The sequence below is a fragment of the Bos mutus genome, chromosome 7, assembly GCF_027580195.1.
Source record: "Bos mutus isolate GX-2022 chromosome 7, NWIPB_WYAK_1.1, whole genome shotgun sequence".
Taxonomy (NCBI): Eukaryota; Metazoa; Chordata; class Mammalia; order Artiodactyla; family Bovidae; genus Bos; species Bos mutus.
Window position 1 is genome coordinate 87,508,843 of NC_091623.1, and position 12,284 is coordinate 87,521,126.

A 12,284-nucleotide genomic window follows, 5' to 3' on the forward strand; every position below is an offset into this window, starting at 1 on the left:
TCTTTTCACAGCAGTACTGTAGCAGCATGCCGGGAGTCTTCAATTTCAGTGGTCTGCATTTTTCCAATTGGAAGATACTCTCTTGCCCTTTTTTTAATCATAAAGCTCACACAGACAGCTTGTACTCTGGGCTTGGGGAGGGAGGCTTAGCAGAAATCAGGAAGACCCTCTGAATAGAGGAGGTGTTGAAGCTTAAGTTGTGTTTATTGGGAAGAAAAGTTGCAGTGCTAAAAATCCAGTGGGCTTTGAAGAACAAAGTGGGATTGCCCACTGCCATGTATGGGGAAAATTATGTACTTACTATGGGTCAGGTCCTCTGCAAAGAATTTTATATTCTTCATTTCATTTAGTCTTCACCAACTCCCTTGGAGGTCATTAGTCATTAGTTCACTCACTGACTCTATTTATTTGTTTACTGAACTAATATTTACTGAGTACCTGATACATGCCAGGAACTCCTGGAAGCTGAGTGGGATGAGGCATTGAAAGCTCTTAATAATGGGATGAGTCGAGATGTCATTTACAGAGATTAGGGTGAGGGCAAGTGTTGGGGTAGGGAAGACATGTTGCAATTCTTCTCTAACACCTGTTCCCTCCCCCCAGCCTCATTTTCAAATAAGAATACTAACTTCTAATAAACGCCCAAGATTGTATGATTGCTAGGAGATGACTCTGACCCGGAACCCAGGTCATTTCAGATCCCAGAGCCATGCTCTATGTTCTTCCATAGCTTTGAGAAAATGAAGCATGGCTGTTCCGGGTGCTCACCCAAAGCCTGTCCCCTATCCTTGTCCTGTCTTCATCTAGCAGAGTGGCCTCCTGTATCCCATCTGAATACCAGTCACCCTGCTGACTCTGTCTCCCTGTATTTTAGAGGCTAATACTCTTGGCATAACGAGCAGAAGCAGAAAGTTGTGACCAATGAAAAGTTGTCATTAACGGACACATGAATTAGTTCATTTTCCTGTGATGACTCATTAATGAATGCTCGGGTGAAAGTGCTCCTCCAGACACTTAGATAGAAAAATAGACAAAGACAAAGCTGACATGGGCAGAATCATCTCCGTCTCTCCTCCTGAAATCAGTCAATCCCTGGATCTTTCTCTCAGGTATGGAGACCAACAACATGTGATCTGACCGCCTTTTACCTGCGTATGTGTAGCGAGGGGCTTCCATTACAGTTCCTCACCTGACATCTGTGATCTGTCTCTTCTCTGCTTACATTCTGCATCTCAGATGCTCAAGCAGAGGGCTGGGCTGGCACAGTCACATCCCTGAGGGTCTTTGGATGATATAAGTGACCGCTTTGAGGGGTTTCTGCCCGATTCTCTTCAACAATGACAACCACTCACTTTTAAGACCTGCAGCTTTCACAGCTTAAAAATATTTTCCCAAAGGAAAAGGAAACAATTTTCAAGTCATTTCCTGCCTGTTAAGCAGGCATTTGTTTATACTACCAGCCAAGGTTTCAGGCTTCAGGGAAATGTATTTTCCTAGGATGTTGGTCTATAAAATTTAAAAATATTAGAAACATTCAAAGCACATGAGAAACAGATTCTACCGGAGGCTGGGGGCAGTGGGTTTGGTGACCTTTCGGTACTGCCCCAGACCCAGAGTAGGCCTTTACTCCAGCTCCCTGGCTCCAGACTCCAGACTCCAAAGGTGTTCCACAATATCAAGTCACTCCTTCCCCTCCTCTTCCCTCTTCCATTTCGATAAGTTTGCAAGCAGATTGCAAACTGTCATCTCAACATCTTTACCTTTCACAATGGGATCTCACTAGAGATCGTAGCAGGTGGCAAATTGGTCCGATTTATCATTATTTGCATTTTTAATTTGTGGTATTTTAGGCCTGAGGAGATTTTTTTTATGGGTCTTAAAATGGCAACACAAACATTGATACATAATTCATTATCTATTTCTCATAATACATGTCGTTAACAACCCATCGACAAACAGAAAAATCATCAACACTTTAAGCAAGATGAAGTTACCGCTTTAGCTTTCTTGTCCCCCTACTCTTCTCCTCTGCGGTGTCTGAGAATAAACTGCTTGTCACTGAAGCACAGTTTACAGCCTTGAAAAGCCTTCTAAGTTGGAGCTTGTTTTTACTCAGGATGATCAAATCTTAAATACCTAGGGTAAAGTGTTTGTTGAGCTTCCACAGTTTCTTGACTTGTGAACATTGAATACTTTTCCAATTTAAGCAAAAGGTGAGAAAACAAGAAGAATATCTCTAGTCCCCATTCTGCTTTCTCTTTCCTTCCAAAGCCCTAAACATCCCTCTATAGTATTGCCTAGGATGTTGGTCTATAAAATTTGTAGCACTTTATAGCACTTTGCTTGTAGCACTTTGCTTCCTCATCCCCTTCCTATCCCCACTAGATGTTGCTGTCGGCATGACTCTTAAGTTGGAAGAAAGGGGAACATCTGTAATCCTTTTGAAACAACATCTCTATGTATAAACAACTCATATAGACAGAATGCCCAGGAATTTGACCGAAAAGACACCAGCATAATATAGGAGACCCTGAGCATTTTTATCAGGATGAGAATCCAAGCAGGAGAAAACCAACAAGGCTAAGTCAAGAGCAGTGTAAAGACCTTATTGTGTTCTTGGTGACAGAAGCTGTAACTCAGCTGAGATAGGCAAATCTCTTATTACTCCATGCTAATCCAGGTACCTTTACACAGAGGCCATTCCATCAAGATGAAACACCTCTGAAAAGCCCATCCGATAGATTTCCCCTTCTTTTCTCTCCTACCGTGTAGATAAATCAGTGAACCAAACGTCATTTGTGGGCTGTGCCTCCCAGATGCCACATGTTCTGTACTGTGTGGTAAGACCAGGAAAACACTCTCTGCCCTCCAGGAGTTTAGTGGTCACCGACGCCAGGTGGCACAGCCCAGGATTGGTCTTCACACATTTAATGTGTTAAGTTTTGTCCTTTCAGCCACCTTGTAGCCTTTAGAGTGTCCCCATTTCTCCAGGTCCATCAGATACCTCTGTGAAATCTATAGGTGTTAGAAGAGTTTAAATCATTGATAAAAGTAATCACATGCTTCATCAGTGAAATGATTATCTTTCTAGGGTTTCCTTTATTCAAATATTTATGGAGTGCTTTATTAGATTACTAGGCACCATTCATGGCATTAGGAAGGCCTTACTGGCCATGTCAAGTTTTGATATCTTTCTAGACCCAAGAAGATTAGAAAGACATAAGAAAATCTGTGTATAATTCCTACACTAAAAATAATGGCTTGCAGGAAGACATCTGACTCCAGCCAGAATTTACTGGAGACCTTGACATTGGCTATACTTCTTGCTAATGACTAAACTTTCTTCTGGTGATAAATTAAAAAGACGCTAGAAACAATAGCTTGGGCAACCAGATCCAGGTTTTCATGCATGCTATTTTCTAGTCAGGAAGAGTCACTCCCAGAATGAGTGTTTTAGAGGATCTGGAGGATGACTTAGGTCATCTCCAGTGAGAACCTGAGAGCTTTTTCACACCATTGATGGCTTTGGGTCATCTCCATGACACATGGTCCCACTAAAGTGGAAGAGACTCTTGAAGAGTGCATTTGAGAACACATTCTTTTTTCTTTTTTTGTGACTTGACCTCCCTCTTACTAATAAGCTGCTCTCTTCTCTGAGAGGATTCATGATGTCAGGAATGCACATACAAGGATAGCTGAATAAGTAATAAAGTTCTAAAGGAACGCTTATGTTAATTTGTAAGGCACCATTTGTTGACAATCTGAAAGACATTATTTCAAACAAAGGTAACTTGGGGGATGTTAATAGCCATGAAATATATTTATCATGCTCTTATTCATTGCATTGTAGAAAAGATTTGTCATCATGTTAGTCATGTTCTTAATTGTACATGATTTTCACAATTTACTTGTTAAATCAAAATATCATAGTGGATGGTTTCAACAAACTTCCAGTTTTAGATACTGAATATTCTAAAATATGCTAGACTTTGGGTTTTAGTAAAGAAAACAAATGGTTCAGATGTACTTCCAAGTGTTAGTCTAGCATCATTTTATTTAGTAAAGCTGGCACGCTCCCAGATTCCAGATAAGCAGAGAATTGTGGCATTATCCATATAATCTGATCCAAAAAATTAAATTGTTTTTTTCTTGGGCAGAAAAATCTAAGTTAAGTGTCTTAACTTAGATTAAGCATTTCTTTTAAATGCTTGTGTGAATTTAGTCTGAAGCCTAGGGAACAAGCAAAATTCCACTAAGCTTCCTTGGGACATCACTGACCTTATTGCTGGTAGATGGTTTATTGTATAGGAACAAGGATTTGAGAGGCAATAACTGCATTCCTTGGGAGTTTCTTTGGTTAATTTCCACATCTACAAATGCCAAGTCTCTCTAGATGAGGCTATGTATGTTACAGGATTTATGGAAGTGGCTCCAGTTCAGTAGATGGATCCAAGATAAGGGGACAGATGGAGTAAAATTAGTTTAATTACAGGATTTTTCATCTATTCATAATTTGCAGAGCCCTGCAGCTTCCTGTAAGCCTGGTGCTCTGTGCCTGACTGTGAGTGATCCCGTTCCTACAGAGAGGCTTCACTGGCCTCATGCATGCACAACTAAATTGTCCTTCTCTTCAGTCTCAGTGTCTCATACCCCAAATCCTCTAACTCATGTTACCCACCAGTCAAGTAAATTTCCAAAACCCTAGCTTTAATTTCAGTCTCCTAATCACAAACTTTCAGCGGCTCACCATTTCTAGGAGGATAATATCCAAACTGCTCAGCTTGATACACAGAGCCCTCTGAGATATGCCCACTCATCTCTTCAGCCTTCCTCCTGTGTGCCCCTAGAGGAAGTCTTTATTGTAGTCACATGGAGCTTCTCATCAGTCCCCTGCCTGCTATGGGCCATTCTGGCCCTTGCCTCCACTTTCCTCCTCTGAATGCCTGTATCTCTCTTACCACTGATTCAGTTCTTCCTGCTCATTAAAGCCCAGCTCAGTTCTGTTTCTTTTGAGATCTCTCTGAACAACATGGTCCGTGGGGCCTCCTTTGCTGTGAGTTGGTGCCCACTCTTGGGCACTAATTGTGTCCCAGGCAGGGGCAACTCTTGCACTGACATCCTGTTTGGACAATGAACTTTTTTCCTGCCAGTGACATCTTGTGCCAGCTTCATTGTCCGCCCCACACGTGACACTTTTTTGCTTGCTTCATGGCATCACAGGCTCTGATTGAATGACAGGATGAGGAATTATGAGCCCAGGTGTAGTTTCTTCTCTTTCAGTCACACCTCTGCATTGGAAGGTATCTTTCAGATAGAAACAAGTGAAACTCTGAGAAACAGTGTATGAAAAAGGGCTTTGACTCATAACTTCCTGGAATGGCTAAGAGCTGGCTCTGGGGTCTGAGTACCTAGATTAGAACAATGGTTTTACCATTTATCTGCTTTATGTTATGGCTCTACCTCTGTGCCCTCATATAAAATGGGCACAATAATGGTACCCATACCAATGGTCATTGAGGGGGTTAAACATCATATAGGTAAGGAAGTTAGTGCTTGGCACATAGTACATGTCCACTAAACATTCACTCTTAATTTACTAGTAAACTGTTAAAAGAATTAGGTCAAGTTTTCTCTTTCGGGAGGAGTGTCCATTGACAGTAAAAGTGCAGGACCAGTATTGAATAATGAACTTTGGAGATGGGTCTCCATCCCTTGGGCTGACCTGGTAGTTCTAAGTGTTCTCAGGGGCTTGACAAGGGCCCACCTACTGAGATGACAAGTCCAACTCTACAGAGAGAGTTTCATTTTTATTTTGGTGTACTGCCTCCTCAGCCCTTTGACATAACTGTAAGCCTTTTTCAATTCAGCAAGCTATTGCTATTGACTCTAGGATCAACACAGTCCAGGATGGGTTAGAGATGTGAACAAGACAAACGAAAATTGACAAATGTAAACTTGGCGAGACAATCAAGAAGTCCAAGACCTGGACTAGGAAACAACGAAAAGTATTGTAGACATTCTCTTTCTGAGCTGCCTGGGACAGAGCTGGGGCATTTACACCAGAACCACAGTGTAACCTTCCCTGTGCCCTGCATGTCTCTTAACTGTTTGGATTTGTGTTTGTCAATATGTCACCTAATGGGGCTGCTTTTCCATCAGGCCTATATCTGCCACAGGTTGAGGAAGTTCCCTTCCTCCCCAGGAGCCTGAACGGGAGAGACCCTGAGTTAGACAGTTAGATCGGCAGACAGCCCACGTGGCTCCTGGACACACCCAGAAGAGCCCACTGGGCCATCTGCCGGCAGGGTGGGAAGTGGGAGAGTTACCTTGAATTCAGTCTCAATGTTGGCTAGTCTGGCTAGCTCGTTGCTGAGCTCCAGAGCCGTGAGGACTGGGTCTTCGCTGGACAGGGACAAGTACGCAGCACTCGCTAGTCCCTTGTAGGCGTTCATGCGAGAGCGCGAGTGGCTGAAGGAGTCCTTCCGCTGCTTCTCGGTGCACTCATTGCACTTGCAGAAGTAGTCGTGGGGCCGCTCGATGCGGGCGCCCTTGAGCAGGAGGATGTGCACGATCTCGTACTCCTGGCAGTGGGCCGCCAGGATGATGGGTGTGATGTCGTGTGAAAAGCGCGTGCCGTCCTCGTCGTAAGCGTAGAAGTCGTCGTCGCGCAGCTCCTGCTCCAGCGGGCTGAGCGCCAGGCGCTGGCCCTGCGCGAAGGCCGGGTGGCTGAGGATGGCCTCCACGATGCGCACGTAGCCCTTGCTGATGGCCAGCAGCAGCGCGTCCCCCACCCGCGCCAGGTTCTCCTTCTTGAGCAGCAGCTCTGTGACCTCCAGGTGCTCGTTGCCCACGGCCAGCTGCAGCGCGTTCTGCCCCATGTAGTCCACGCAGTTGAAGTTGAGGGTCTTGGACTCCTCCAGCATTTTCCTGACCACCGGGATGTTGCCATACTCGGCCGAGTCCAGGAAGCGCTCCTCCTCCGGCGTCAGGCTCGTGCCCTTCTCATTAAACATATAGGCAGGACCCCTGATGGCCTGGCGGCGGCCCTTTTCCCTCAGTGTCGTGTGCCGGCGCTGCATGTTTTTGAAGGTGCTGCTCCCAAACCTGTGGGGTGACAAGGCAGAGATGCTAGTTACTCTCCTAGGATCCGACGGTTCCCCAGGGAGCAGAGCAAACAGACATCCTTGAGATGAAAAAGAAAGTCATAATTGGAATATTTTGAGAAGTTATGAAATCTTATTAGAAAGTATTGTCCTAGCACTGAGATTAAGACAAACTGAACAACCTGAACTGTTCTTATACTTAATGGAAGAGTATTGGCTTAGTTACCCAGAAGTCTGTTCTCCTTCAGTGGAGAAGTGTCTAAAGAGCTGAAATGTGGGTTCAGGGCAAGCTAAGGGTGGAGGTGGAGAGGGTGGGGTCATGATGTGGCTGAAACAGGCTAACAACTGTTTTATTTCCTTTGTGCAAAGTTGAGAATGTCACTTAACTTCTCTGTGCTTTAGCGCTGTGCTTTTCTGTGCTTTTACCAATATAGCATGGATAACTTTTTGTGTGCCCTGAAGTCGGTAGGAGGATTAAGTGAGGTAGCGTGCTTGTAGCACGTACTCAGTCCATGTTGTTCCCCTCCCACCTGTTGGTGTGCCCACTTCTTCAGGGCTTCTGCCATAGAAATGGCCACCATGGATACTAAGGCCTTTGCTTCAGGTGTGTTACCCCAGTTGAGCTCCTGCACTATGACAAAACTGCAGCAACACACAGGCGTGGCCACACCTCTGTTTCAGTCCTCTACCGTATTGGGATGTGCTTTCTTCTCATCCCCATGAAGCCTGAACACCTACCAAAGGTCACGGTGTTGCATGGAGCGGGCCTAGACTCGTTGCGGCTTACTGATGGCCACTGATGCAGCCTGCCTGAAGAAATTCAGCTGTAGTTTCTGGATTTTTATATGGATGGAGAAGCAGCTTAGTTTATACGCTGGGTTTATTTCTAGCGTGTTGTTCTTCCCCATTGTGGCACAGTATAGACGTTAATACAATACCATTAGTAGTAGTCAACATTTATTAAGCCCTTCTGATATGCCAGGAACTGTACTAAGAGGTTTATATACTTCACATATACTGCCTGTGGAATTTTTGTATCAACCCTATGATGTAGATACTATTATTATCCTTATCTTGGACGATGATCTTGAGACAAGTGAGGCTGAGAGATAGGCTTTCAAGTTAGAAGATCAAGACTAGGCATCCTGGCTCCACCTGTTGCCAGCCTTGTGATTCTGGACAAGTTACCTACTCTTTAGTTTGTCGGGGTTTTAAAATGGCAGACTGGAGAAAATAATAGCCAGATATCCCATCTCTAGTTCACCTTGGCTGCTCGAGCAGGTCCCCAGTTCAAGATGCTTTAACTGTAAAATAGAGAGTCTGGACCAGGTGTTCCCTAACTTGAACCTCTCAAACTATTTATTCTCCAGTTGGCCCTACCCATATTTTTTCATTTTCTCCCACTTGTATTATTCAAATAATATTAGCATGGTGTGCATTTCAATAAGAAACTTTCTGTTCTAAAGAGTACATACTTGGGGATTGGTTTTGAACTATTTCCCATGTTCCCAATTGTCTTTTTGTTATTGGTCATGTCTCGATGCATTAAGAGTACTCAGTATTTCATTTAAGTCATCTGTAAAAGATAAAAATAATCACAGAGGATGGTTTTTAAATTATACTTAGTGTTTTGAGGTTTTAAAAAAATGTAGTGCCATTCAGTCTTGTGATTTTTAAAAATTTGGGCTCTATTTAGTTTTCTGCTAATTTTACCTTTTGACATGCTCTAGTTTTAGCTCTTTTGGGGGCCCCAAATCTGGTGGTAAGCAGAGACTTGAGGTCAGACTATACTCTGATCATGCTTAGGCCTGAGTCACACTTCTTGGGAGAAGCTGCTAAACTATTCAGTGGAACAGCTTCTTTATCTGCAAAAAAGAGAAAGCAATAATGATGGGCAGCTCCCTCAAAAGGCAACTGTGGATGATAAATCCTGATGGAGTGCTCCTTGCTTCTTTAGGAAGAACTTTCTGAACTGCCATCCACTCTTCTAAAGTGCACGTTGATAAAAGATTTTTGGGGAAAATGTTCTCAAAATTCAACTTTATGAGCTCCTTCTTAGCTCATTTCTCTCAACAATGCTATCATCCCAGGGAGAAAGGGTGCTTGTTGATAACAATGCTAACCATATATTGGGAGTCCAAAAGAGAACTTCAGATGAGAGAGAAGGACTCACAAATTGGGCACAGACATTTATTGTTATAAGTTTTCAGAAGGAGAGGCAATAACTGAGTTGAAAGCTAAGCAGTCACCTCAGTTGTGTCCCCAAAGGGCCTTATTTCAGATGATATGAACTCAGTTTCAAGGTCTGTTGTCTGGGGACACACACTCAGGTGGGAGTTAAGCCCACAAAAGACTAACCCTCTTTCTTGTGGGATTTCTCAGCCTGTCCTCTGATGAGGCTTCTCCCCTCTCAGGAGGACCTCTCTGGACGTGCCATCACAACTCAGCCTGAGAATGCAGCCAAGAGCACCTGAGCAGTGTGTCAGAGATGCAACAGTAACTGTCTTGGAACCAGAGCTAGAGCTTGATTCCCCATCACTCTTATGTTAGAAGTCTGCTCAGGTGGGAGAATAGGTCAGGCACCAAGGTCATGATACCAAGAATACACAACTGTTACACAGTAATAAGCCACGGAGAGAGTAATTCAAAGGAAATATAATGATACTGAACCAGGTCAGAGCAGAGAAACATCTCACAAGGAACACAGAAGTACCCAATCTGAATTCAGAGTCCATGTGGATGCCTACAAACCTAAAGAATGTTAAAGCATCATTTGTTAAACCCCCTCGTTAAACAAACAAACATAAAAAGCAAGGTATTAATATTTTCATTTTTAGTTGAAGAACCTGAGGTAGATGAAGCAAAAAGACTAAACCTTAGGGCAAATAATTTCTGCACAAGAGTAGTGCATTATATAAACCCTGATGTTTCTATAATAATCATGTTTTATCAAAGAAAAAAATACAAGTGTGGCTAGAATTTATCAGAAGTTAAAATGTCCTCTTCATTTGGCATGTATTTTTCTGAATGACCTTGAAAGCAGACACTCAGATGTAGTAAGAAATAAACAAGCCTGTCTTTCCCATCCTTAAATCCCTCAGCTTTGAGATACATTTGGATGCTCAAAGAATTGTCAGTTCTGCTCCTCTTCTTACAGAATCTGACATTGATGAAACGTTATGGCCCTTCAAATCATGTTTGCAGACAGGCATATAGTGGGACAGGCTACTCCATGAAATAGCTCTCAACATAAGGTTTTCATAGCAGACCCTAGAGCTCTGTGAATTGATTCTCATATTGATGAGGACTTTTAACCTCATTGGGAGTCCTTATTAGCTCCAACTTATAGTCTAATGATGCTTTTAAGACATTTGTTTTATTTTTTCCAGCTTTATTAAGGTATAATTGATAAAATTGTATACATTGAGGTGATTTGGTATGTATGTTTTGGTTAGAACATTTACATTCTATTATCAGCAAATTTCGATTATATTTTACAGTGTTATCAACTATAGTTACCATGTTTTTTACATTAGATATTCAGACCTTTTTCATCTTGTAACTGAAAGTTTGTAACCTTTTTTTGTGTGTGTGTGCCTGCGTGTTCAGTCATGTCTGACTATTTGTGACCCTTTGGATTGTAGCCCACTAGCATCCTCTGTCCATGGGATTTTTCAGGCAAGAATACTGGAGTAGGTTGCTATTTTCTTCTCCAGAGGATCTTCCTGACCTAGGGACTGAACCTGTATCTCCTGTGGCTCCTATATAGGCAGATTCTTTACCCACTGAGCCATCAGGGAAGCCCTTTTACCAACCTCATTTCCCCCCATTTAAGCATTTATATACCTATGAAAATATTTAGCCATTGGATCCTTGCCATTTAATCTTGACCTTATAGATAATCAGGCTCTAGCCATATTTTTCACATGGGTTGGAAAGAATCCACAAAAGATGATATGTCAGAAAGATAAAGTCATTTGATCCATAATAGCTGGTGGCCAAAGCTCACACTCATGAATCAGATGTGTTGCTCTGCTGGACTCAGAATCTTGTCAACTGAGCAAAATGATTCTCTTTAAAATGCAGTTAGCATTTGATTGCCCTTTCTTTAATATTTTTCTTAAAAATGAACTTTGAATGCAAATGCATTTTTATTTGCATATATTACTGAGATAACAAGTGATCAAATTCATCAAACACCTCAATTAAGATACTGTGTATCTTTTTCATTTTCCATAAATGCATACATTGACATTTGATGTCATTGAGAAGGAGGATTTCAGTGGAAACAAAACCATATTTGAAAGGAGGACTGATTATTAAACTCCCTCTTGATCCCTTGGTTGCTATTTTTATCAAGCTGCTCTTACAGATGCCTCAGCCAATCTGAAGGAAGCCAGATGTCAGTGATCCTTAAAAAGTATAAATTCCACACCCTAAGTCCCTCTGCAAAAGAGCAGGACCACAGAGCCTTTTGAAGACAAGGACTGTGGTTAACTACTGATGAAGCAAAGGCCATGCTTAATCAAAATGTCTTTTCAGAGATTTTTGTAAAATTGCTACATGCATCATATGTCATTATAGAAATTACCCAAGCCTGAAAACAATTCAGTCAGTAACATTCCACAACTAAATGTAGCACCAGACAATATCCTGGAGTCAGGTCATTCATCCAGGAAAACCTGGCTCTGATCTGTGCATCCTCTCCAGTGTACATGTTGTGAGTTTTAGTTCAAAGCAACAGTGATGAAATACTCAAGTGATTTCAAGTTTTCTCATAAACCTCAGTTCTCTTACCAACAGAAAAGAAGTATTAAAATCTACCTTCTATGGGCCTTAAGATGAAAGTCATGATAAAAAATGTGATTCAGATGCCCTGGATACTATAAAGCCTTATACAAATTTCCATCAAAATAATGATGAGCACTTTATATATCAGTACGCTTAAGTAAATGATTATATATTGGCTTACACTTTACTCTACACTGATATGTAAAGCTTAACTATTTTTCTAAATGACTATAAAATAACTTGACTTAACATATATTATACATTTTCTGTGTGCCAGACACTGTGCTAACTGCTTTATATGAACTGTTTTAAATTCGCACCAATCATATGATAAGGTTGGCTATTTTCCTTAATGACTAATTGTAATGATTAACACCTATTACACATTAA

General features: G+C 42.0%; 1 protein-coding gene across 1 annotated transcript in view; it reads right to left on the reverse strand.

Moving 5' to 3' along the window:
• Positions 1-8,637, reverse strand: part of TRPC7 (transient receptor potential cation channel subfamily C member 7) — a 142,917-nt gene extending 134,280 nt beyond the window's left edge. The window contains exons 1-2 of the mRNA XM_070374748.1: positions 8,579-8,637; positions 6,327-7,104 (exon numbers count right to left, since the gene is read on the reverse strand). Of these exons, the coding sequence (XP_070230849.1) occupies positions 6,327-7,104; positions 8,579-8,637 (837 nt within the window). The remainder of the gene's footprint in view (positions 1-6,326; positions 7,105-8,578) is intronic.
• Between the last annotated feature and the right edge of the window lie 3,647 nt (positions 8,638-12,284).